The 26,889-nt window shown below is 29.2% G+C and overlaps 4 protein-coding genes and 1 non-coding gene across 6 annotated transcripts; 2 read left to right on the plus strand and 3 right to left on the minus strand.

Annotated features, from left to right (window-relative positions):
• Nucleotides 1-1,488: 1,488 nt before the first annotated feature.
• LOC107609566 (uncharacterized protein At2g39795, mitochondrial) lies at nucleotides 1,489-3,396 on the minus strand. Of its 2 annotated transcripts, none has more exons than XM_016311568.3 (3): nucleotides 2,988-3,396; nucleotides 2,027-2,370; nucleotides 1,489-1,918 (listed from the first exon to the last, which is right to left on the minus strand). In XM_016311568.3, exons 1-3 carry the CDS (start codon nucleotides 3,390-3,392, stop codon nucleotides 1,759-1,761), a joined length of 909 nt encoding a protein of 302 aa, XP_016167054.1. In that variant the 5' UTR covers nucleotides 3,393-3,396; the 3' UTR covers nucleotides 1,489-1,758. The 2 variants fall into 2 exon arrangements, with proteins under 2 accessions (XP_016167054.1, XP_016167053.1); XM_016311567.3 differs by having other exon boundaries at nucleotides 2,027-2,376; nucleotides 2,988-3,392.
• Nucleotides 3,397-10,489: 7,093 nt separating this feature from the next.
• Nucleotides 10,490-12,109, minus strand: LOC148550349 (uncharacterized). Its single transcript, XM_088494445.1, has one exon. The coding sequence runs from the start codon at nucleotides 12,107-12,109 to the stop codon at nucleotides 10,490-10,492; it is 1,620 nt and encodes a 539-aa protein (XP_088350571.1).
• Nucleotides 12,110-13,535: 1,426 nt separating this feature from the next.
• On the plus strand, nucleotides 13,536-19,131 carry LOC148550350 (phosphomevalonate kinase, peroxisomal-like). Its single transcript, XM_088494446.1, has 7 exons — nucleotides 13,536-14,026; nucleotides 14,132-14,182; nucleotides 14,759-15,026; nucleotides 16,643-16,817; nucleotides 18,016-18,425; nucleotides 18,546-18,665; nucleotides 18,802-19,131. Exons 3-7 carry the CDS (start codon nucleotides 14,934-14,936, stop codon nucleotides 19,066-19,068), a joined length of 1,065 nt encoding a protein of 354 aa, XP_088350572.1. The 5' UTR covers nucleotides 13,536-14,026; nucleotides 14,132-14,182; nucleotides 14,759-14,933; the 3' UTR covers nucleotides 19,069-19,131.
• A 2,655-nt stretch (nucleotides 19,132-21,786) lies between these two features.
• On the plus strand, nucleotides 21,787-21,859 carry TRNAR-CCU (transfer RNA arginine (anticodon CCU)). The gene has a single exon. It is a non-coding gene; the product is annotated as a tRNA-Arg (tRNA).
• Nucleotides 21,860-22,033: 174 nt separating this feature from the next.
• Nucleotides 22,034-26,248, minus strand: LOC107608855 (laccase-4). The gene is made up of 6 exons (XM_016310605.3): nucleotides 25,998-26,248; nucleotides 25,028-25,179; nucleotides 24,658-24,902; nucleotides 24,420-24,548; nucleotides 23,171-24,088; nucleotides 22,034-22,454 (listed from the first exon to the last, which is right to left on the minus strand). The coding sequence occupies exons 1-6, from the start codon at nucleotides 26,109-26,111 to the stop codon at nucleotides 22,324-22,326; spliced, it is 1,689 nt and encodes a 562-aa protein (XP_016166091.1). The 5' UTR covers nucleotides 26,112-26,248; the 3' UTR covers nucleotides 22,034-22,323.
• Nucleotides 26,249-26,889: the final 641 nt, after the last annotated feature.

A 26,889-nucleotide genomic window follows, 5' to 3' on the forward strand; every position in this document is an offset into this window, starting at 1 on the left:
TTTATCTGTAATGTTTGGGGTAAGTCTCAAAGTTATTTCTAACGTTTAAATCGTCTTATTTAAGTATTTAACATTTCAAAATTGACTCAATGTTGTTCTATCGTTAGAGATCTGTTAACAGAATTGACGTTGGGATAAAATTGAGATGATTTTGAAACGTTAGGAACTTAAATATGACGAAAACGCTGAGAACAAAAACGATACATAATTACATGTATAGAAATAAATTTTAATTTTATCCTTCAATAATATCAATTTTTAGTACATAGTTATTTAATTATTTTTAATCACATCTAAGTAAATTATACTTAATCACATTGTTTTTGTTCTAAATAAATTTATTTTTTATAATTTTACTCTTAAAAATTTTTACTCATCATAAAATATTTGTAGAATGATTAGTACATAAATTTGTGGGAGAAAAATAATACATATACAATAAAATAATATAATTCTAGTTATTCTACAAATATATTAATATGTTTGAAATAATATTTAATAAGATTGAGATTTTGCAAAATTAATTTATGTATTTGGCTTTCTCTTTTGAGATCCAAATACATCGTAACAAAACAATTATATTTTCTTTTATTGATCATTATGAATTTCTTATGTTCATTTATAATGTTTTTAATAACTAAAATAAAAATAATTAAATATAACTAAAATTGTCTATAAATTATTCTACACAACACTTACGGATACAACCAAATATAATTTAAACTATGACTAATTATTAGGATTTTTTATTTTTATAAATTAAATAAAGGTAATAATTACTAAAATAAATAATTTTAAAAATATTTATCGAAATAAATACTCCTCTCTTATGTCGTTTACTCTGTAAATGAGATAATTTTGTATGTATCTCATGTTTATCTCGTTTACAGTGTAAACGACGTTTACAATAATCCAAACTTTTGGCATGCAATTAGTATATAAAAAGGTAGGTAGAAGAGATTAAATAGATATATTTGATCAATTTTAGTCTATTTTAAATGATAAGGATTAACACGTTTACTTGGAAATTATTAAACTGCTCATTATTAACACGGTACCCACTATTTAAAAATTTAAATAAATGTAATTTATTTAATAATCCAGTTAATGCATGTTACTACTTTATTGGTATATAATATGAAATCTTTTTTACTTAAATTATATTTTAAATTTTGATGTACTCCTATGCAATAAATAAAATTTATATGTACTTCTGTACAAAAAACAAAAGGAGTGAATAAATATGGAAGAAAGCAAATGTGCATTATAAATATTTTAATGTTTTAATTTGTAAATTAGATATTTTAAAAATTAATTATGTTATATGTACATAGTAAATAACCACCGTTATACATATTGAACAAAAAAATTCATAAAGTGCTCTCATTCTCGACTCTCGACAAAATCTCTAACTCGAGTTCTCTGTTTGATACGCGTAATAAAAGGATGGAAGACCAAAGGCACGCGCATGAAATATTAACTAAGAAATGAACGACTAATACTTGGCTTTCTTTATAATTTTCCCAAAAAAGAAAAAAAAAGTTGTCAAGCTCATACAAGAAAATGCGCCAAAGAGGATACACAAACAAAATTAACCAAGCACTTTTGAGACATAACCTACTTCTAATAGGAACTATCACTAAACCACAGTGACAGGGTATCTAATTATATTTCCCTCTGAATGTATGGCATCAACGCATATAATCAGGTTATTAAAACAAATTTTCAGTGTTGCGTGTTCTTGCTTAAAATAACGTCTCATGCTTCAACGAATTGCTTGAGCTTCTGCAACCAGACCAAGTATTCCCTGCTATCCTTGTTGATCATGTACTCATGCAAGAAATTGGTTGTGCTAGGCTTGATTCCTCTAATTTCTAAGTACTTGTGGAAAGACTTTTGGAGGCCCTCGTCCAAATCCCTGTAAGACAGGAACACAAAAGAAGTTCAGACAGGGTCTAGAAATTACACTACCAGAATATTGAACTGTGAAATGAAAAGATTCTGAGTGCAAGGTGCGGAGACTTACTGGAAGTCTGGTCCTTCGTATGCAATCTGATCCTCGCTGGGTTCCGGATTCTTAACAGACAAGCTGTCAATGACGACCTCATCGGGGTAAGCCACACAACTGAATTCCAGATAGGGCCCATCCTTCTTGTAAACACTGACTGAAAGCGGAATGCTTGACTGAGATGCTCTCTCACTCTCATCGTCGTCGTCACGACCATCATCATTTTCTTCCCCGGTGACCAGATCAGGCATGTGCACCTCAACCTTAATTTCCTCACCTTGATATGTCCTTTCAAGCATTATAGTCTGCTGTCCCGGCTGATCAAGTATCTTAAAAGGGAAATTACTTGGAGCCTCATCAACCTGTCTCTATAACACAAAAAAAAAAGTGTGATCATACAACTACTTTTCCGAATTTCAACAAGAAACTCCCAAAATAAATCATAGTTTAAATATAACTTTTGTACCTATAGTTGTATTCAAATTTGATCTGTCCAGATAACATAAATATTTTCGTACAAGTCCACATAGTTTTATGCTTTAGTGACCAAATAAAGAAATAAATAAAACTATAAGGACCAATACTTCATAAAATTATGAATAATTAATTATAAAAAAAATTACAATTCAAGGGGCAAGTGGTGAAAAGAATACAATATTGGTATTTAATGGCAAGAACAAAATAAAAAAGAGTAAAGCACATCACATATAAGAAAGAAGAAAAAAAAGGCACTAAATTTATGATACACACTTCAAAAGAAAAATGACACTACTAAAATTAAATAATGCATAGAAGTTTTTATGTGAAACAATGCTACAGCAACATTTTTTAGTCAACGAAACATCAAACCAGTAGAGGGAGCTAGAAATAATAATCAACCATCATAATAATCATTGAATTGAGCTGATTACCGAATCCCTTTCATTATCAAGATAATCATTTCACAGAATGATGAAGAAAGAAGAGCAAAGAAACTTACAGTGTGATTGTCGGTTTCCTGGGCGCAAGTGATCTCCGATTCGATGACGCGGAGAAGGTTCTCGTCGGAGGTGGGCTTGTTCTTATAAGCCAAAGAAGAAAAACCGAACGTCGGAACCGCCGAGTCCTTTTGCACGTTCTGGTTGATGGCGCTCAACAAAACGGTGCGGTAGCTACTCTGCCGCTGAGTGTTCTTCAACAATTGCCCTGCAATCACAAGAGGCCTTGCGAGAGATCCAGACCTGCGAAGAATCGAGCTGAACGCCATCTCCGAAACTGAGGGGAAAGAGAAAAACAGCCGAAGAGGGAATGGGGTTTTAATAGGGTTTAAGAGATTTGGGAAATTTTCAAACCCTAAAACTTGTAGTAATGTTACGCAAGTGAAGCTCTCTAGTATTCGGCCCATTCTCTTTTTCGGACCGGTCCATAAGGGAAAGGAGTATTAACATAGCCAACAATAAACTTTTAGCCAACATATCCGGATTTCCATAATTGTTAAAAGGAAAAACAAATGTTTTTATCATAAACTTTGCGAACGCTGACAAGAGTACTCATCAAACAAAAAAAAAAAACTAATGTTGCCATAATAAAAAATGAATTCTATGTGATAAAAATGCCAAAACTTTAAACAATAAAACTTAGAATAATGTTATCTATGACTGATTTTGTTATGTTAGACTAAATTAGTTGAACTTAGTTACCAAAAAGACTTAAATATGTAGATTATTCTTATTTTATTCATTTCAAGATCTTACATTTCCTTAGAAAATATTTGTTGAGTTATTATAGCTTATATATCATGTATTCTTTATGTACTCTATATCATGTATTCTTTATGTACTCTGACTTAAAAATAATTACAATAATAAGTCTATTATTGATAAAAAAAAAATCTAAGTAACACTTAGGTTTTTTTTGTGTGCATAATCACTTAGTTGGGTATTTTGTTAAATTGAGAATAATTATGCAAAACAATAACTAGGTAGAGGTTGTAGTTCTTGTTTTAATTGGAGGCGAGATTCGAACCCCCGACACTTATTTAAAAGAACGAGTGAGCTGACCACTCGACCAACCCAAATTGATTCTATTTAAAAGTTTACTTCATGAATTATAACTCAAAATTATTTAGTTACATAGTCAACAATCGCATTAGAAAAGCTCAAAATAATTGTCACCATTGTTGAATATTGTTAATGACTTGGACATTGTGCCTCTTCTTAATTAGTCGGTAAATTTTCTTCTAAACAATGGCTGTAACCTATATAGGCTATAGCCTATAGTGAATATGATAGTTTGTTCATTTCCCTTTATATCTCCGTTAACTTAATTTTATTCTACTCTGCACGTTAATAATTTTAGTTTCGTCGTGTTGTATTTTTTTTATTAAGAAGCACGAATATTTTTTATTGAATTGTCGTATTTACAAGTCAAATACATTTTAGATACAACAATTATTTAATATATAGGCGTAGGCTTTTTTATATTCAATTACATCATAATTAAAAAATAAAAAACAAATAGATCCTTCATTTTTTATTTTGAAAACAAATAAATCATCAATTAATTAAAAATAAAAAACGTTTCTACTTTTTAAAATATTAGACATCTAAATCTTTACAAATGATCTATTTGTTTTTATATATTTTAGACGAAAAAATTTAAATATTTTATATTTAAAAAAAAATATTGTTATATTTTTAATTAATCAAAAACTTATATATCTTTAAATTATAAAGTCAAAAATTTATTTATCTTAAAATATCTATTTAAAATTATCTCATGTATCTATGTGTGTATATTTAGTATATATGTGGTGTATCTGTATTTTACGAAAATTAAAATTAATATATTAATGTATCTCATATCATGTATTGTGTTTGTATCAATATTCGTAAATTTTTGTTATATAATTCTATTTTATTATATATTTCTAGCTATTATCGTGTTATAATAACAAGAGTCAGAACTCGAAAGTGTTCAGGTATTAGAATATATATATATATATATAGTGAAAGTTCTCAATTATTGATACACAAAGAAGTGTTTTATTGGATTTGTTTGGATGAGATTTTATAAAAAATATTTTTAAAAAAATAAAAATAATTTTATATTTAAATATTTTATGTAAAATATTTTTTTATTTAATAATTATATTTGGATATAATAATATAAAAAATATTTTTTGTTTATTTATCATATTAAAAATATTTTTTAAATAAAAAAGATATTTTTAAAAAGATATAAATTATAATTTTTAAAAGATATTTTTTAATTTTTTAATATTTTTATTTTTACTACTAAAATTTTATCTAACATATTATTAAAAAATTTTAAAAATTAATTTTTTTTAATAACTTAAAAACATCCAAATAAACACAATATTATAAAGAGATTTTTGCTATAATTGTTAAGATTTAAGAACAATTTTGAACAACCAAAATCCCTTCCCCCAAACCCCACCTACCCAACCCAAAAAAAAAAGCACTCCCTAAGTTCTTTTAATAAATTTATTTTAAAGGTTTTAACAAATGATTTATATTAAGCCCACATTTCAGCACAAAACTCATTGCAAAATGAAAAATTTTAGGAGCTAAGCTATTTTTTCCCCATAATTGATGATATGACCAACAAATTTCGTATACATATTTGTCAAGTTTTTGCACACATATATTTGAGTGATGTACGCATGAAATAGTATACTCTGCATACACACAAATCACAAAAAAAAAAAGTGTATGTGACTAATGTTTTTCAGTCAACATATAATTAATAATAACTAGATGTATTTTAATTAGAAAAAATATAGGGTACCAACATATTATTTACCAATTTATTACCAAAAATAATTAATTATTATATTTTAAACACATATATAAAGAGACACATAAAAAAATATATCTATAAATACACTTCTATTAAATACAGCTATAGAAAAGATATTTTTATTAGACACATTCACAAAGACACTTCCAGTAAATACAGTTATAAATAAGAGTTGGCAGAAATGCAGCAGTTGGTAACGTAACGGAATTGTTTTAATTAACATGTAGTCTACTTGTTTCTTAAATAATCTTTTTCACTTATTTTTAAAAGTATTAACAAGTTTAATAACCCGTACCATGCATGTGATAAGATAGAAATTATAATTCTAAACTTTTGTGTTAAAATTAATTTCAATTATAATAATTTAATTAATAAAAAATAATTTGTATGCATTTTTTTAATATAGTGTTAATTGTATTAACTATAAAATAGTTATTTATTCTACTTTTTTCAATAAATCAAACATATATACTTAATATGAACATAAATAATCTAGTAATACTTAAATTCACTATCAAAGTTTATATGTTGGTTTACTCTGAAGTAAGAACATATCAAAATCAACTCAAAATAAAGTACAAATTAATAGAGAATCCTAATGCAAAAAGTTTTGCAATAAACAATAAATAATTTAAACCTACTGAATAACAATTCAACGCTATCCTTTGATACCTGTAAAATATATATCTGAAACAACATTGTATCAATGTTAGTATATAAAATTATATGATTAACGTAATTATAAAATTGTTTATCAGGAGAATAAAATAATACGGATTTTTATGATAATTTTAATATTCTCAAGCTATTAATGTACAATAAGAATGCATATCCATTAGCTCCTAGAATTGTTAAATTTTTTTAATTGATAGTAATAAATTTTAATAAATAAATAAATTTAAGTAAGACATTTTGTTATTACCTTTTTATTATAAGCTCTCAAAAACTTTTCTATATACCACATTCATCGTGCAGTTATCTTCCAAGTGCACATGATCTTGCAACAGCAGCACTTGTAGACCATCTTTACTGGTTACCCTTAGTAACGTAACATACAATTGACCATGGGTAAAAACTGGTCTTGGAAGGTAAATTCCAACTTTCGATAGAGTTTTTCTATGGGACTTATTTATTGTCATTGCAAATGACATGATAATTAAAAATTGTCTTCTTTAAAATCTGATGGATAATGTTTCATTATTTGGAATTAGATTTAGTATTGAGATAAGAACAATATTTCCAGCTTTATTATCGGTTAAAGTTTTGCACTCTATCACATAATTTTGGGGTAAATAGAGTTTAGTTGAACTGTGTCTGTATTAGAAAAAAAAACAAAAGGAGTTGTATAGATATATGTTTTGCAATATTTATTTACGTTAATTTTTATTTTTCATAAGCTACTGTTACTTTTAAAATATCTATTTAATATATCATATGTTAATATTAATAGTATTTTTTAAAAAGATAGTTTTAAAAATAATTATAACATGATTATAAATATAATATAAATAAATATGTCAAATAAAGGGTTAAATCAATATGCTTACTAATGCCCTTGTTAAATTTTGCAAATTGGATAATTAATATGTATTTGGTTGCTTGGTGATCACATAGATAATTGAGTAGTTGAGTTGCAAATTAATTCTACAGTGTGCATTTAATTTTTTCTCATTTCTTAATAAAAGCAGAAATTAACAGAAATAAGTAATAATATATAATAAAAAAAGATTTTGCATATGAATAGATAATAATCTATTGTTACAAAACAAATTATAATTGTAAAATTTTAAATCTTCACATATTGCAAATCATGGAGATCAACCACAATATAATGGCCACTTTTTCCTATTTTTGACCATGATATAAGTTCTCCTTTTCCAGTCAAGAGTCTAATAACATCTAATTAAAAAAACGAATTAAAAGCATGAAATTAAAGACAAATAAATGAACAACACAATAATAATAATAATAATACAAATTAACTACGTACCAAATAAGTTAGCCTTTTCATTTGTTTGTCTCAATATATCAGCATGTGATCGAGAAAATTGAAATGATTGTCAGGAATGTTACGATCATCGATCGTATACGTGACTCCTTCTTAAAAGTTATTCTACACACATGTGCAGTCGGAAGATAAATTCTGTTTGATTCCTCAATCAGAAAATTTTGAGAAGACACAAACCTTCCCCTTGATTAAATCATTCTCAAATATCTTTGTCAAATAATTTTTGTTTGAACAATGAATTTTATCACACTGTAAAACAAATTAAAAATGAAGACCATTAGCACTTATAACTCTATTAAATCACTTGAAGAAATCATAGAGGATAATCAACCTACCTTATCATCCATGAGAACCATTTTTAGGTAAGCTATCTTACTCTTGTCAAATTTGGATGAGACTTTCCATAACCTTATAATCCTTGCCTTTATTTTTCAAACCTTTTCATTACATAATCTATTATAGGTAATAATACTGTTGATAGAATCATAGCTTGTAGCCATTAGGTATTAAAAATAATAAAGAGAAAAAAAAAATATGAATGAGGTACGAATTTTCAAAAATTGACTATTACGACTTATATATATATATATATATATATATATATATATAGATTTTTAATGAAAATATTTGCTACAATTAGAAAAAAAATTATATAAATAGAGACACCTATATATATATATATGTTATTCACATTAATTATATGCCAAATTTTTTGAAAGAAATAAAAGAGGAGATATATAAATATGTATAATATTAATGCTATATATGAAGCAGGTTTAAATTGTTATAATTATAGAGACTTACTATAATTATATCAAATTTAATTATGACTATAAATAAATAAAATAGATAACGATCAATATTATTTTTTTTATATTCAAAATATACTGTAAAGATAAAAAATAAAATCACTAATGATTAAAAATTTGAGTGAAAACAAAACTCGATAATAAAAATTAAATTTGTTAACTAATTAATTTTATGTCCATATTATTATTATTATTATTATTATTATTATTATTATTATTATTATTATTATTATTATTATTATATACTGATTAAAATTATAAATATGTACTGATAAAATTATTACATATGAATGAGAATTAGAACTATATCAATTATATCAACTATATTAATTATTATTATTATTAGTATTATTATTATTATTATTATTATTATTATTATTGAATAATGATGATAATTTACGTGAGAATAACTTTTACCTATAAAATATCTAAAATTAAATAATATTCAAGTATAACTAGGTGACAATTATAATTCAAATTATTGCATATAAAGTCACGTGAATTATTATTATAATTGATATAATTGCTATATATATACTCTCAGTATTATCAATTATCAATTTAACTATATCAATCATATTCAAATTATTAGTCAATAATTTTAATGCAAATTCTTGCTATAATTAAGTTATTCTTATGTTATTATCTTGTATTAATCGTTATAATTAATTCAATAGAGATATTTATTCAATATATATGTTATTTATATTAATTATATGTCAATATTTTTAAGAAAGAATTAAAAAAAAGATATATAAATATATAATATTATTACTGTATAAAAAATAGATATAAATATATATATAATGTATTATTAAAAAAATAAAGCCTATATATAAGAATAACGAAAAACTCAAGTAAGAATTTATTGTTGGTTTTTATGGTTTCTATTACGTTTAATGAAAATTGAGCTGTCTAAAAAGTAAATATTGAAGTGATTACTATATCATTTTGTTATTAAGGTAATTACTTATTATTAAGGTAATTTATTATATAGATTTTAGTAAAACAAAAATAAATATGTAAATTACTTGTTATTAAAGTAATTTTTTATTATATATAATAATTACACATATATTAATTTTGTTAAAATTATATAATTTTGTTATATCATGATTAGAATTATTATCTTCTATCATGATTAGAGAAATCTCGGACAATGAATAAGAATATTATACTTGATATACACACAGTGGCGGAACCAGAAATTTCATAAGAGGGGCCAATTAAATATAAAATATAACAAAAAATTAACAAAATATGATTTGTAGCATATATATCAAAAAAGTAATTATATTATATAAAAGTTAATGTTCAACTACATACTTTAAGATTTTGACATTTTTAAACTTGCTCGACGATGTTTCATGGAACTAAAATCATCAATTATCATCTCTGAAGTAAATTTTGAAGCAATTTCCTTTTCAATATATACAATCATACAATCTGCTAAAAATTCATCTTTCATCTTGTTTCGAAACCTTGTCTTAATAATCTTCATAGCTGAAAAGGCCCGTTCAGTTGTTGCTGTTGTCACAGGGAGAGTCAAAACAAGACGAATTAATCTATCTATTAAAGGATATATATTTGATTTTCCTGTCTCTGTCAATTTTTGACACAATTCAGCAAGAGTAGACAAATTCTGAAAATCTGGAGCTTTAACCACATCAAGTTCATAATGTTGTAACTCATAATCCAATTGAATCTTTTCTTGCTCAGAAAAATCTAAAGATAGAAATTCTTTGCAAGATTGCATATGTTGCAAACACTGAATAACTTGAAAGCATCTTTAGGATCTAAAGATGTACTCAATATGAGGAGCTCGGTTGCTTGCTCACTAAATCTACTATTTAGCTCTTTCAATTAAAAATCTATCACGCTAGTAAAAATGTCAACACGATAGTGGTGTTCAACAGTGACAACATCCTTTTTACGACGAGACCGAATTATGTCACTAAAAGAAGCACCCATATCAAGTATCTGAATAGCATGATCATTGCAGAAAGAACCAACTTTCTCCAAAAGTGCTCCCCAACTACTATCTCTTAACTGTTGAATCAATGACTTTGTACTAGAAACCAGATGCATAGCATTCAAAATGTCTTGAGATTTTTGTTGCAATACTTGACAAAGTTTATCAGTGATTCCCATGATTTCTTTCATCATATGTAAAATGAAAACAAAATCAAATGATAATAAAGATTTAAGAGCATAAGTAGCATCACCACGTTGAGAATATGTAGATCCATTAGTAGCCAAATCTTCCAGAACTGAAGTTGTTGCTCCAAACATACGTAAAAGGATACAAATTGAGTTGAAGTGAGAGCTCCACCTAGTATCTCCTGATCTTTTTAATGTGCCAATTCGATTTGCTCCCCTTCCTGTTTCAATTTGATTAGTTGCAACTAAATGAGAAATTTCAGTTGCATAAGCAGATCGTAATTCATCATTGCATTTGCAAGAGCACACAACATTGATAATATTACTCAAACTTTGGAAAAAAGCATGAACATCAACAACTTCTTTAGCCGCGGCAACAAGAGCTAGCTGTAATTGATGAGCAAAGCAATGAATATAATATGCATAAGGACATTCTTGAATAATTAAAGCTTGTAACCCTTTCCACTCTCCACGCATATTACTAGCTCCGTCATACCCTTGACCTCGAACATTTTGAATGTTGAGATTGTGATGAGATAATGCAGAATAAATCTCTTGTTTTAGAGTAGCAGAAGTAGTATCTTTGACATGAACAACATCTATTAGCCTTTCTTTGACAAATTCATGCTTATCAACAAATCTAACAACAAGTGCCATTTGTTCTCTTCTAGATTCATCTCTAGCTTCATCAACAATCAAACAAAATTTTGCATTACCAATCTCATTGCGAATTTCATTTTGCACCTTTCTAGCAAAAACATGTAGAATTTCCTTTTGAATAGAAGGTGATGTGTATATTGCATTTTGAGGAGCATTATCCAAAACAACTGCATCCACTTCTTTATTGTAAGAAGCTAATAATTTTAACATTTCAAGAAAATTTCCTCGATTCTGAAACTCATGACTCTCGTCATGTCCCCTAAAAGCACAAGCTTGAAACGTTAACCATCTGACAGTATCAATAGAGGCTTTAAGACGCAATCTATTGCTTAAAACTTGTGAGTTTTGCTTAGCCAATACTTTGTCAATGTGACATAATTGATTAAGCAAATCTTTACAAGACTTAACAGCAATATTATGAGGAGAATTAAGAGATTTACTCACATGAGATAAAGATGCACAATCCTTTCCATTATTCACTTTTTTCCAATTGCGAAATCCTCCTGATGTGAATGGACTTGATTTTCTAGAAAATAAATAGCATGGAAGACAAAATGCAGCATCCACTTCTGGCGAATATTCTAGCCAAGAAAAACTCTTAAACCAATGAGCTTTGAAACGACGAGGATGACTTTCTAGACCAGAAAGAGGGTACTCATCCATAATAAATTGATATGGTCCAAACTTTATGTATGCTCTACGGATTTCATCTTGTTGATTGATAGGATAATTTCAAATTTGCGGACGCTTTCCGGGATCATGCATCAATGTATCAATATTAACTTGATCTATTTCAGTTCTTGTTATTTTGGAAGCAGGGGGTTGAATATCTTGCTCAACAAGTTGTGTCACAGGTTGTTCAATAATATTTTGAACATTATTCAAAGAATCTGAAGCTGAATTTTGTTTATCATATATTCTCTCTTTTCTCTTGAAAAATGAGTGAATTGTTTTCATCTTTGACATTTTTAACTTGAACTATCTAACAAAAAAAACAAAAATAATTGCATATATATTATTTTCTTTTAAAAAAATAGTAAACCTATTGAGCAATAACAAATAATTTTAGAAACACAAATATATAATAACCAAAAATAAAGTTATTGAATTACCTGATTATTTTTTTATTCCAAGTCTCACCCAAAAATAATTCTATTGAGTTTTGCCCTCACTTCAATCTTTGAACACTGTCCATTATAAAAAAATAAATTAATTATTTTAAATAAATAATATAAATAATACTTGACATTGTTATTAACTTAAAAAAATTGAAATATACCTCTTTGAATCTTTGTTGTGCATTCAATGGTTAATATTTTGCTGTTCACTTCTCTTCAATGATTTTTCTTCATATGTCTTGTTTTGGTATGGAAAGAAAATTAGAATGAGAAGAGTAGAAGACCAAAAATTTAGAAACCACTAAAAGAGAGAGAAAAGTGGCGCTGCCTCTGATGGTTTGAAACAAATATTTGAAAAATGTACTAGTGTTACTTTAATTAATAGTATGAGTTTGGGCTAGTATAATAAAACCATTTTTATTAATTATTAGAATGAGCTATTTGTTAACAAGAGCAACAATAATTCAAATATCTAATACATAGTGCAGTTTTTAATTATTTTAATTTATAAAATTTTGTAACTTATATTTTTTTCAATATTATATATAAAAATAAATTTAATATTATTAATTATTACTATTTACTATTTTTTTTAAATTTTGGGGGGATTACTACTAGAAAACTAGTTATTACAGACGGATATTTCCGACGGATTTTATCCCACAGAAATATAAAAAAAATTTCAGAGGGTTTTTTATCGGAAAATAAAAAAAATGGATTAGCATAAATTATAGACAGAAAAAAAAATCCGTCGATAATTCCATCGAAAAAATTAATTTTTTTCCGTGAAAAATGGTTACAGACGGAAAATCCGTCTATAATTAAATAGACAAAACGGTGCGTTTTGTTAAATTATTACCGATTGTAATTTAAATTTTCCGTCGGTAAATATTGAGATAACTGAAATCTTATCTCTATCCACTCGATCCATTTACACTCTACCCATGTCAAATGAGCTTCTTCCTCTCTCCGTCACCGAGTTGCTTCTTCTCTCCATCACACCAGCTTCTTCCGCCGCTGTCGCTGCCGCTGGCGTCACAGATCTCTCTCCGTCGTACCATGCGTCGCACGGGCTCCCTCCGCCGCCGCATCCAACCCTAACCCCAGAGCTTCGTCGCGCCTCCAACCCTAATTCCAGAACTTCGTCGCGCTTCCAACCCCTTCTTCGCCGCTCCCTCCATCGACGCTCCCTCCGTCTCAAAGCCTCCGTCGTGCTCACTCTCTCGTAAGCCTTCAAACGTCGCTCCTTCCTCCATGGCTGAAACCCGTAACGCTCTGTTTTTCCTCCTACGTCGCCGGTCTCTGTCTCCTCCTGCGTGTGGCTATGCTGAAGCTCCATGGGAAGGATATACAACGGATTCCATGGGTGAAGCTTTACCACAGCTACAGAAGTACCGCGAGACTCGATTGAAGCAGTACAAGAACTACGAGAACCTCTCGTTCTCGTGAGGATCTCGACAAGGTGAACACCTCAGCTGCTTCACGCTTTCACTTCTGATTCAGATGAAATTATGAATACTAATTCTAATTCATTTTTAAACTCCCTGTTTATTTATTTATTTGGCAGGAGTGTTTGGAAGTGCAGAAGGAGAGGGCCTTCTGTATTGGCACCACTTGGGTAATGATCACCACATGTTTGATACAATGACTGTGATGTCTTTTACCTTCATTTTTATCCCTTTGTTCTACGATACATCACATTACAAGAATGTGTTTTTTTTATCCCTTTAGTTTTTCTATAAATTACTTATCTTCATATTCAGTGATGTGCAGATTCTCCTTACATGGAAAGGGTACTTTGTACTGTTCAATTTGTGTGTTTGTTCTATAACTTGAAAGCTTATGGTTACTTCTTAATGACGGTGTTTCTGTTTATTTGGTTGTTTGACTTGTATTAGTTTCAGATTAGTTTTCCTTTTGCTGATATATATGTCTGCCACTAACCTCTCTTTTTAATTTAGATCTACAACTGCAGTTGTCCTGAGGTGAGAAGAAAGTATCAGTTTAGAAAATTAGATAAACCAATGCTCAAGAGTAAGACTAGATAAACACGATAGAAAATTAGAATATGCTTTTAATGCAGTTTATCTATCCCCTTTTGTCTTTTTTATTTTGGGGGAAAATTGTTATTTCAAAACTTTCTGTTGGTTTGTTGTTTCTGATCCTGAGATTCTTATTGTTTGTGTGATCCTAGAAATCATCTTTTGGATCGATTCGAGTGGTGTATATGGCGAAGCAAAGTGTTTATCCTAATAAGGAACATGAAGGGATTGCTCACAATTCTTCAGGGCCCTGGTGGAGTCTCTTTGGATCTCAATATGGGGAATCTTGTGGCCAAATGAAACCCTTTTCACTGGAGATTCCTAACTATGTTGATCAAATTGCCACCGACAAGCAATCGGCGAGAGGAGCTGAAAACATATCTGGGAAAGGACATACAACTCAGTTTACCATCTTTCCAGGTATTTCAATTGTGTTCTAAACCAAACTGTGAATAGTTAATTGATAAATGAATATATAAAGCTGTGTATAGTTTGGGAAACCAAAGATAAATTAGAGAATATTCTTTTCTATTAAGCCGTGGATGGTTAGAAAGTACTTTGGAGTGCATCTTTTCTAAGGTCACATGGTTAGATAGCTCTGATATGAGGACCTTTTTTGTTGTTAAGTTAAATTATTTGTTAAGGCATTGGTGAAGCTTCTTGTTATGAATGGCGGGTCACAATTAATGCAAGGAAATGGATTTTTCATTTGAAATCTGAAGACTTTAAGATAACCTTTCAAGAGGGTTTACTGATATCAAAGTGAAATCGTGTTCTGCTTAGTGACTTGTATTTAAATTGTTGTGACACTACTGCAAAGGAATTGAATAAACAGACATGCAAGAGGTTATATGCAGAACCATGTTATGAATTCGGCTCACCAAGCTCTTGATGCCTGATTCTATTTCCATTGCTTATTTCATCAAACAGTTCATAACATCCATTTTCAATTATTACTTCCTTTTCCAAAAACAATAAAAAAGCAAAAATAAGCTAAATTTTTTCATGAGGTATTAAATTTGGTATCTGTAGTTCAAGATCTGATCTAGCTATAAAGTTTTATGATAAACAAATTAGGAGTTTGTCATCAAAATTAGCGATCCCATCCGATGAGTGTTCTTTCAAATATGACTCACCAACCATAGAAAACAGAATCAATCTTGCTGCTTGCTTAGTCGTCTTTTAGTTATGCTATATATATAGTTTAATTATTTTATATGCATAATTAATACTGCATGGCTTTGTGTGTTAACCAAAGACTAAAATAAAATGCTTTGAATCATAGAAACCTGATGAAGCATATGGACCAGCATGGAATTCTTTGGTTTGCAAGGACTTTAATTTGGATCCTGCATTACACATTTGATTTATATGAGTGTTTTATATTCTTCTATTTCTAGGAAAAATACAAGATTATTTATTAAAGGAGCATATAAAAACAATGACTATGATGCTTCTCCAAGATTATTTATGGTTGTTCCATTTATCTCAGTTACCTTTGAGAATATGTAGTGGTTGTTGAAGTACATAACAACTAGCATAAGGTTAATTTATCATGATATGTGTAACTGGTTTAACTCATCCGCATTGATTAAAAAGGAAGTGATAATCTGCAGCCTAAGGACTAAAATGCAACAAACTAATTGCCATTTAAACCTCAGGATGCAGATTAGCTAATCCTTAACCAATAATAATTCACACTATATACTCCCACTGATATAAACAAATGGAAGAAGCTAAGAAACAATGTAAAAGAAGAAAATAAATGTTCGTAGTATTTGGCTCTATGTAGTATGGATTGTGTTGCACTGTTGCTAGGCTGCTAGCCATGCTTTATAGTCATTTGCTGTTTTTTAATATAATATATATATATATATATATATATATATATATATATATATATATATTATGTGTGCAATGATTTCTACCATTAGATGTGTTTAACACTTGATTTAAGGGTTGAATGATGTGTGCTAGCTTAGTGTACAGAACAGAATGAGCATGAGTGAAGTTTTGATGTTGCAAAACTTGTGTAGATTGAGAGACGTGGACTCCCTTTGACACCGGAGTCATTGGCGAGTATTCCGCCTTTTGCATCCATAACATTCAATACTGATGATGGTAATGGTGGAGATTGCAAGCCTGAAGTAGCTAAGACTGGTTTGGGCTCATCTGCTGCTATGACAACTGCTGTAGTTGGTGCTTTACTTCATTACCTTGGGTAGCGTTTGTTTCGGAGACAGGACACAGAGACATGGACAGCACATCTTTAAAAAGCGTTTGGAAGCAAAGACATGGACACTGAACATATTGTCTCCGGGACAGTTTTTTATACTTTTGTGTCCACTCTTTTACGAAGGACAATGATGGACACGGGATTTGGAAGAGGGACACGGACTGTTTTTATGAATTTTTTTCTTTTTTGTCCATGGTGCTATTTTTTATTATTCCACTGTTACTCCTTCTTATTTTTCTTATTTTGCGTTGTTCTCAGAAAGTACTTTTTTTTTTTTTCTCCATGCTCTTTTTCTATTTCTATGTTTTCCTTCTTTCTATTTTTTTTCTTTAGGTACTTTCTCTTTTTTATAGAAATTTTTATTGGACTGGCTAGTTTCTTTTTTCTTATCATTCTTACTTCAACATCATTTTAACCTTATATTATATTATTTGATTTGTAATAAAAATAATAACAAAAATAATTAGTTTTGAGACTTTTAAAAGATAAATATTATAAAGATAAAATTGATATTTTAAAATGTTAAAAAATAATTTATAAATTGTAATTGATTTTATATAATTTAAAGAAAAATTAATTTTTTGAAAAGAAAAATAAAATTTTAGATAAAAAAAATTAGTTTTCTAAATAAAAATAAATTTTTATGTGCAAAAATTAATTTTTTTTCCATGTAAAAATGGATTTTTTTGTAAAAGTGATTTTGTATTTAAAATTAATTTGGCTTATTAATCTAAATGAAAATTTTTATTAATCAAACTCAGATTTATTTTTTTTCTTAATATTAATCATATGTATTCTTACATATTAATAATAAATTTAAAAAAAATAATTATATTTATAAATTTTATTTTAATATAAATACTATTATATAATTTTTTATTAAAATTTTTGACTGCTTCAAATATTTTTTTCAAGTTCCTACTGTCTGTACTCCTATGTACTCTCATTCTTTATTAAATTAGTTTATATTAAAAAATTTGGAATCACATGGCTATTTTGGTCATTTCATATAATATTTTAGTCTTGTCCATGTGTATCCAAACATAATACTGGACATTACATTAGTGTCATATCCATCGTATCCAAACACGATACACAAAACATAATTTTTAATATTTCTGTCCTATTGTCTTTGTTTTAGTGTCCTGTTCTGTCGTGTCTCTACAAACAAACACTACCTTGGTGTCATAAAGCTTTCCTCTTCTAAAGATCAACAGGATAGGAAGGATTACACAGATATTGATTTGTTGCATAAAATAGCTCAAACTGCTCATTGTATTGCCCAAGGAAAAGTTGGCAGTGGGTTTGATGTTAGTTCAGCTGTGTATGGCAGTCAACGTTATGTGCGGTTTTCACCGGAAGAAATGTTTTCACCGGAAGTGATTTCTTCCGTACAAGTATTCAGCACTTACCCTTTTAATGTGTCTTGTGTTTTAGGCAAAAAATGCTTTAATTATGTTGTTTTGCTGACATTGCAGGTTGCAGCACAAGCATTGCCTGCACCAGAAGTTATCAGTGACATTCTGAATGGAAACTGGGACCATGAGAGGACTGAGTTCTCTATACCACCTTTGATGACTCTGGTAAGCAATTTAAATCTCTTATACCCCCACATTTTCCTTTTACTTCAGGTTGAATGACTTTCTTATCAGAAGAATATGAAGTCTATTGGTTAATATTCTGACTATATATTGTTTTTTTAGTTACTAGGAGAACCAGGAACTGGTGGTTCATCTACGCCATCAATGGTTGGTGCTGTAAAAAAATGGCAAAAGTTTGACCCTCAGAAATCCATGGACACATGGAGAAGATTGTCACATGGGTGAGGCTGCAGGTGTTCCTGTAAGTTCCTTTCATTGATTTGGCACTTATTATTAGGCTTCTTCTGGTTGGATGATGTTGATTATAAATTATATCTGCTGGTAGAATATCACTACTCTTTCCTTGCAATTCATGCAGATTGAACCAAAATCACAAACAAAACTTTTAGATGCTACACTAAACTTGGAAGGAGTGTTGTTGGCTGGAGTTCCAGGAGCAGGAGGATTTGATGCTGTCTTTGCTGTTACTTTGGGAGATTCAAGCAGCAATGTGACAAAAACATGGAGCTCACTAAATGTTCTTGCCCTTCTGGTTAAAGAAGATCCTTGTGGCGTTTCTTTAAAAAGTGCTGACCCTAGAACAAATGAAATCATTTCAGCTGTATCTTCAATTTATATTGAATAATTTATTGTAAATATTGTTTATTTTTAATACGATGAATTTGTTTATTTTTTGAAATATTATAAATATTCGAATATAAATTAGATAAAAATTTGTATTAAATTTATATTTATTTTGTATGAAAACAAGTTAATTTTGTAATTAGAAAAAATAAAAAAAAATTATTTTACCTTACAGACGGATTTACAGACAAATTTTCTGTCTATAATCATGATTTTCCAAAGTTTAAATTACAGACGGAAAATCTGTCAGAAAATCCGTTTGTAATTACAGACGAAAAATCCGTCTGAAAATCTATCTGTAATTACAGATGGAAAATTCGTCTGAAAATTCGCCTGTAATTACAGACGAAAAATCTGTCTGAAAATTCGTCTGTAATTACAGACGAAAAATCCGTCTGTAAGTTTGTCGCCTTCAGGAAATGGAGGGAGAATTTACAGAGGGAAAATCCGTCGGTAACTAGTAAAAATCCGTCGGTAATTTTCCGACGGAAAAAAAATTCGTCGGTAAATAATTTCTGACGAGACTTTTACAGAGGGATAATCCGTCGGTAATTTCGTCGGTAACCAAAAATCCGTTTGTAATAAAGACTAAATCTGTCTGTAAATCTGTCTGTATTTATCTATTTTCTAGTTGTGACCATGGCCACCTTAGGCCCCCCTAGATCCACCACTGTATACACAGATTGAAATAGAAATATATGTATTGAAATTTAGAAATATAAATTCTATTATATCTTTCTAAACAAACCTAAACAACTCTACACTAATAACACGTGCCATGTCGTATTTTTTCAAGACTTATATTTAGGAACATATAGAATTTTAACAATAATACACGGATAATTGAAATAGTTTATATACAGGTTTTTCAAGTTATTATTATTATTATTATTATTATTATTATTATTATTATTGGATAATGAATAAGAATTAGAATTATATCAATATTTTAAAATTAATATAATTAAAATAACTAAAAATATTTAAAATCAATGTGCGTTATTAATATCATAAGATTTGATCATTTTATGATTAGAATCAAATATTCTTATCATGATTAGACCAGTGCCATTATCATATCATTATCATATATTATTATTATTATTATTATTATTATTATTATTATTATTATTATTATTATTATTATTAAATATATTTTTAATTGACAATTAATAACTAGTTTAATAATGCATTAAATATTGATTTGATATAATAAAAATTGGCAGAAATTTAGTTGGTAACGTAGCGAAATTGTTCTAATTAACATGTAGTCTACTTGTTTCTTAAATAATCTTTTTCCACTACACCATATCCGGCAAATAGCAGCAGATATTTATATTAAATATACTTATTTTTGAAAGTATTAATTATATATTAACCAAAAACTTTTGACTACCTATCATTCTTGTTAGAAGGTATAATGAATGCTACAACGGAGTCTCCTTCTAGAGACCGTAGCCTCATTTTTTTAAATTTTTTTTGTTTAATGAATATGAGAGATGAGATATAAGTATATAACATAACATATATCTATTAAATTGATTTTGACTTTATATATAAATTAATTGGTTGTTGTTAACTTGTTATTATTTGACTGAGACGTTTTCAACGTGTATGTAAGACTACTAAGACTAACCTAATTCTTTAACCTTCCGAGACTAAATTAAAGCTGATAAGACTATATACAAGTAATAAGAAAAGGTAGTTGCCAGTCAACTTCATGTTGGAGTAGTTCAGTATAAACCCATGCATGCATGTTGCATAATCATTTGTATATATACAATATTTATACTTATATCCTATATAATTTAATGATGTATTTATAATGGATCAAGTTTCTATCCTTGATCAATTCATGTTATGTTAACAATGCAAGAGTGAAGGAAATACGTACTATATCTAGAATACTCATCAAACAATCAATAAGTCTTGAAGAAAAGTCAAAATATCTCTATCATATACCTCCATTTCTCCATTCTCTTTCTTTTTCTCCCACTTCCAACTTTTCTAGAAGAACTACTGTTGATTATTTAATGAATTCTAGTTGTATATAAATAATACTGCCTTAGTACTTAATTCCCACAATTAACTTTTTATGTTTATATTACTATAATTTAGGTTTAATTTGTATAGTTGCTGAATTCATATACATGTTTCTTTTTTTTTTTTGGTATTTAATTCATATACATGTTTCTGATTGGAGATTAAATTATCCTTCTGTTTCGGCCTGGCACTCGGGTTTCCAAAACTGGCCAAACGATAGCCTGATTCCTAGGCCAAAAAATTAGGCCTGGTACTCCGTATGTTCCAAATTAGGCCAAAAAATCAAAGATCGGTAACTAATATTCAAATTTAAATAATTCTCTTATCTTAGCTAATAAAAAAAGATAAAATAACAATACAAGCTATATAAAGGGACATTATACATTCATAATTCTTATTTATATCTGTTAGATTCATTTTGATTTGAACGTCAGAGTATTTTTGTAGGTACCATTCATGATATTCAAAGGTCTAATCGTGTCGTCATCAAGGCCGACGAGTCCCAGTCCTCCCATCAACATGTATAACGAAGTCTTATACACCTTCCATTTAAATCTTTTTCAAACTTCATTTAGTTGGGTGTTCATTGATAAGAGATTCATATAGTATGTATGGGATCTTAGGTTGAAACCTATTAATAAAACAAATAAATAAATAAGCATAAGATTAATAGCTGGCGCCTGTAGCTCAGTGGATAGAGCGTCTGTTTCCTAAGCAGAAGGTCGTAGGTTCGACCCCTACCTGGCGCGCATTCTTTCTTATTTTTTTTTTCTGCTCTAAAACTTTTCTATAAACTGAAGAAACTCCCATCACCAACCAAGCTAATAGGTCAATACATTAACTTATACCCTACTTTGATTTCAAATGGTTATTCATTAGATTAGATATTTTCATATGGGTATACACATGTAGGGCAAGGATATATCGAAGAAGACTATTATATTATCAATACCAATTTTAATTCTTAACAAGTACATACAGTTTTTTTATGCACTCGAAAATTACATTGTATATATCCTAAACTTGACTAAAAAAAGAAAAAAAAAAAAAGAAACGTATGAATTTTGCTATCTAAAAGCAATATATTTTTTTATTGATTTGTGCTAAAAATAAAATAGAAGTTCACCAACTGCCACAAATAAAACAAGCTTGATGATATCTATCCTTTAAGGCCATGATATCAGCATATGATTGTCTCTTTGTATATGAAGCTTTAGCATTTTGGAAGATCAGGAGGAGGTGGAAGCAGTGACTCGTTGGGTCCTTCTCCATTGTCTACCACGAATGCCATCTTAAGTCCCCAGGTTGTGTGTACTTCCAAGTGGCAATGAAGGAACCAAACCCCTTCAAAATTCACACAATATTGTATCCAACAACAATTAATTAGCCAAAACAATCTAAATAGACCTAGCTACCATGTTGATTATATTTTTGAGTGTTTAATTTGTACACTGTTAAGTGTCACTTGAAAATGCATAATAAATTAAACTATTTCATCTCAGTTGCACAACTATAAACTAAGCATAACAATGTAACGGTTTCAATTTTTTTCATTTATTAAATTGTGGGATAATTGACCTTTTTCTAAAAAATGGTTTAGAAATGAGCCAAACAATTAGATGTGGCAATGCATTCGATAGAATAAGGTTTAAACTCAATTTAACTTGAACCCACTCTAAATCTCTCAATCTGATTTTATCCAACTTGATTCATAAAACAAATTTATTTTCACTAAGACACGATATTTAATTTTTTTATATTTTATCATATCTTTATTTATGTACTAATAACAAATTAAGTTATTAGTTTGATTGCACTAAATATTTCTATAAAAGATTAGAATTTTGGTTTAATTATCTGATTGTTTGTTATATGTATATTTATTTTATCAACATACACATTATATATTAAAAGTGTGAATTGGACAAATAAAATTGGCCTAACACCCAAACCGACCCTATCTTACTCGTTGCGGATGTAATTGCCAAATTCTGCAAAAATACTATTTGTACACTAAAATTAGGAAAAAATGAGAAAAAGAGAAAGTAAATTGTTGGTACCTGGATTATCTGCCCTGAATCTTATTGCAGCCCATCCAGCATTTGGTACCCCAATTGTGTTCCTCTCAACAGGGTCAACAAGATTAAAGGTCAAGGGATCCTTCTCCGGGTCAAAGTTCCCTAGCCCTTGTCCAACAACAAAGAAATTGTAGCCATGCAAATGAAAGGGATGGTTCTCAGGTGCTATCATTGCAGTTCCTTGTAGCACAAGCTGAACACTTGAATTGAATTTCACCCTATACAATTTTGTTCCATTGTTGCTCTGAAGATTAGTTGGTTGAACCCCAGTATAATCAAAAACCATAGGTGGTCTTGGTGGAAAATCCTCAGTGAAAACACCAGGGATGTTATAGTAATTTGCTTCAAGGAGTGAAGTTGTTGGCATCACAAATGTAATATTGTTAATTGCAGATGCAATCCTTATCCCCTGAAGGCATGTATCACAAGGGTTAACCCCAACAGTTATTGCAAAGAAAAGGTCATGGTCTATGGTTAATGGAACTCTTGCAGGGTAGGTGTTTGTGTTAATGCTTCTTAGAGAATCAATGAATCTGAATGTTACTTCAGTTGCATTCACAGCTGGAATAGTGCTTAACATTGTTTTGGAGTATGGTGGTGTCCCTTTGTAGCGAAGCGTCGCCGTCGCCGTCAAGTTGTCGAAGCCAATTGGTGCATCCATGAATGGTGTTATTGCAATTAAGTACTTTCCAACAGGTTGGTTTGCGGTTAAAAGGACATTGGTGGTTTGGCCTGGACTCAAGAATATAGTGTCAATCTCAAAGGGCTTAACATAGGACGCATCTGCTTCAACCACTGTTAATTTATGGCCAGCAATTTTGAAGAACAGTTCATCGTTCAAAGCTGCATTCACTATGCGGAGTAGATAGGTCTTGCCACTTTCAACATGCAGAGTATATCCTGCAAATTAAAGGTTGGTAATAATATTTTACTGATGATTATTCAATTTTCAAATGTTATTATAACTTTGGAGCAATAATGTTAGAAGTCCATAACATACACTTGGATGATTATATAAAAAATTCCCAACCATGTTACATGTATAGCTCTACATCAAAATCGGTTATCAGTATAAAATATTAAATTACACATTAAAAATAAATTAAATTACACATATATTTATACGTAAATATATAATACCTGATTTTTAATATACACGTATTATTTTTTAAAAAAAATTATATTGATGATTCATAAAAAATTTGTAAATTAAATCCTAATTCATATATACCCTGGAAAATGCAACCGGCAACTGGTCCTGGATGGCCATTGATGGTGTGTGCATCTGATATGTTTGGTGGTCCACCGGATTTTGTGGCCTCATCAACCACTGCTTCGACATCCGATTTCCACCATTCACCTACACTCCACAAAAGAGTATATAGTATAAAAAGTATCGATAAGATAATTCAATACAAAGTAGCATAATACACAAGTTTTGGAGTCAAATGAAAAACATTAAAAGTTACCTAAAACAATTATCTTTTCATCGTCAGGTTTAGGAAATGGATAGGGAATGCCCCTTTTAGGCAAAATGACAATAGCACCATGCACTGTAGCCCTTAGCCAAGTGATATGTGCATGCCACCAAAGTGTTCCTCTTTGATCTGTGATGGTAAAGTTGTAAATATAGCTCTGCCCTGGCTGAATTGGACATTGTGTTACATATGCTGGTCCATCATACCAACCACTTCGAAACTGTTTGATTCCATGCCTATATGGTAAGTCCAAAAATAAATCATCTAGTCAAATTTTCTCTGTTTTTCTTATTATTTTATTTTCATCATATCACTATACAAGTTTTCTGAGTTCCTTGCAATTTGTGTAGTAATCTCTCACCAGTGGAGTGTAACATTGTAGGGAACATGATTTGTGACCCTTACAATGACAGTGTCATCCTCCCTTGCATGGATAGTTGGCCCCGGGAATTGTCCATTGACTGTCACAAATGATTTTGTTGAGCAAAGCTTTGTTGTGTTCTTCAACACCACCTGGCATCACCAACATAAATTCTTTGCCTTAAAGACATCAAGATTCCTAGTCACAAATGTGTCTCCATTTATCTTTACCTTTTCAACGGAGAATCTTAGTAATATACATGCCTATCTTAGTGATATACATGCCTACCCTATATTACGTATACACTAAAAATCAATCAGCAAATCAGTCACTCGTATAAAATATATATTAGAATATAAAATATATATTGAAAATGAGTTAAATACATATACAAATACATCATTGATTTAGTGACTAATTTTTTATGTATATATAATACTTTTTAGGAATAATTTATGATATTATGTCAACATAATAATATGATTTTAATTTGTATACACTTTGGGTGCTCAATTAGGTGCTGTCATACAAGGAAAATCAAAATCAGTTAACTTTAATAATTATTATCTCAAAAAATATTTTTATTTACATGGTAATGGTAATACATGATCAGATATTTAATGTAACAAAATTATATGACACTATATATAAACTTCAATAATGTTTAAATACCTTTGATATTTGAAGTTAATTTTTATCTCAAGTCACTTATCATGAGGCAACAAATTAAAATTGAGCATGGAAAATGTGTTCATACTAATTGGGTGCAAATTAAACAAGTAGGGAAAACTTTAGTATTTATTATTATCTTAAAAAGATATCACTTTTAGTTAAGTAGATGTCAATAAAAAAATACTATCGATGTAAGTGTATAGATACTAAACTTCAAAAGCCATGCATTTGAAGTTAATTTTTCTTCTCATGCATGCCATTTGTTATGAGGCTACAAGGCATGGGAAAACAAACTTACACTGAACTTGTAATGACGAACCAATGAGTGAACAAACGATGGAAAAAAAAGAGCCGCCATAAACATTATTGCTAGAAGGCGTGGCTCCATTTTCTTCATCATCATTACCACCATTCACCAATTAACTTTTCTATGTGCTCAAATTCTTCTAATGACACTTATATTATAGTCTCTCATTTATGAATTAATTAAAAATATGACCAGGTACCTTAGCATATATATAATAGAACAATGTTTTTTGATGCCATGTCATTTTACAAAAAGTAGGTGAGACTATAAATAATGCCGGCCACATGTATTATAATTTTATTAACCAAGCTTTCTTGCATACTACACAATGGAGCCCTCCCCATGATGTGTATGCATTTGTGCAATTTTCAGCTGACATAAAGCTTCTTATGAATTGAAAAATACTTCCCAGCTGAAAATATATATACTTTTTTTATTTTTTATTATTTTTCTCATTAGTTAGTGCCATTTGCATGTTTTTTTTTTTTTCCCCTTACCTCCAAATCACCTCTTTTTTGTATGTATTATTGGAAACTTATTAAGCTCTTCCAGAAGATTTACATATATATTGTTAATTATTACAGTGCTGGATTAAAGCTGTTTTGACAATGATCATTTCAAATTTAGTGAGAGGCCAGCAAATAAATGTCAATAGCAATGGAATTTTGTTGTTGAGATATGGTTTTCAGTTCATGCACTACTTCATGACCTTTTGTGGATAGCTTGTTCCTTTTAACTGCATATACAGCAACATATCAAATTTTCTCATTGCCCATTTGTAGTGCACTCAAAATTCTTTGATTTCTATTTTTTGTTGGCTATTATTCCTTTTCACCACCATAATGACACAAATAATAATCCTTCAGGAATCAATATGAAAATA

This window comes from Arachis ipaensis, chromosome B7 (assembly GCF_059453495.1).
Source record: "Arachis ipaensis isolate K30076 ecotype BB chromosome B7, ASM5945349v1, whole genome shotgun sequence".
NCBI lineage: Eukaryota > Viridiplantae > Streptophyta > Magnoliopsida > Fabales > Fabaceae > Arachis > Arachis ipaensis.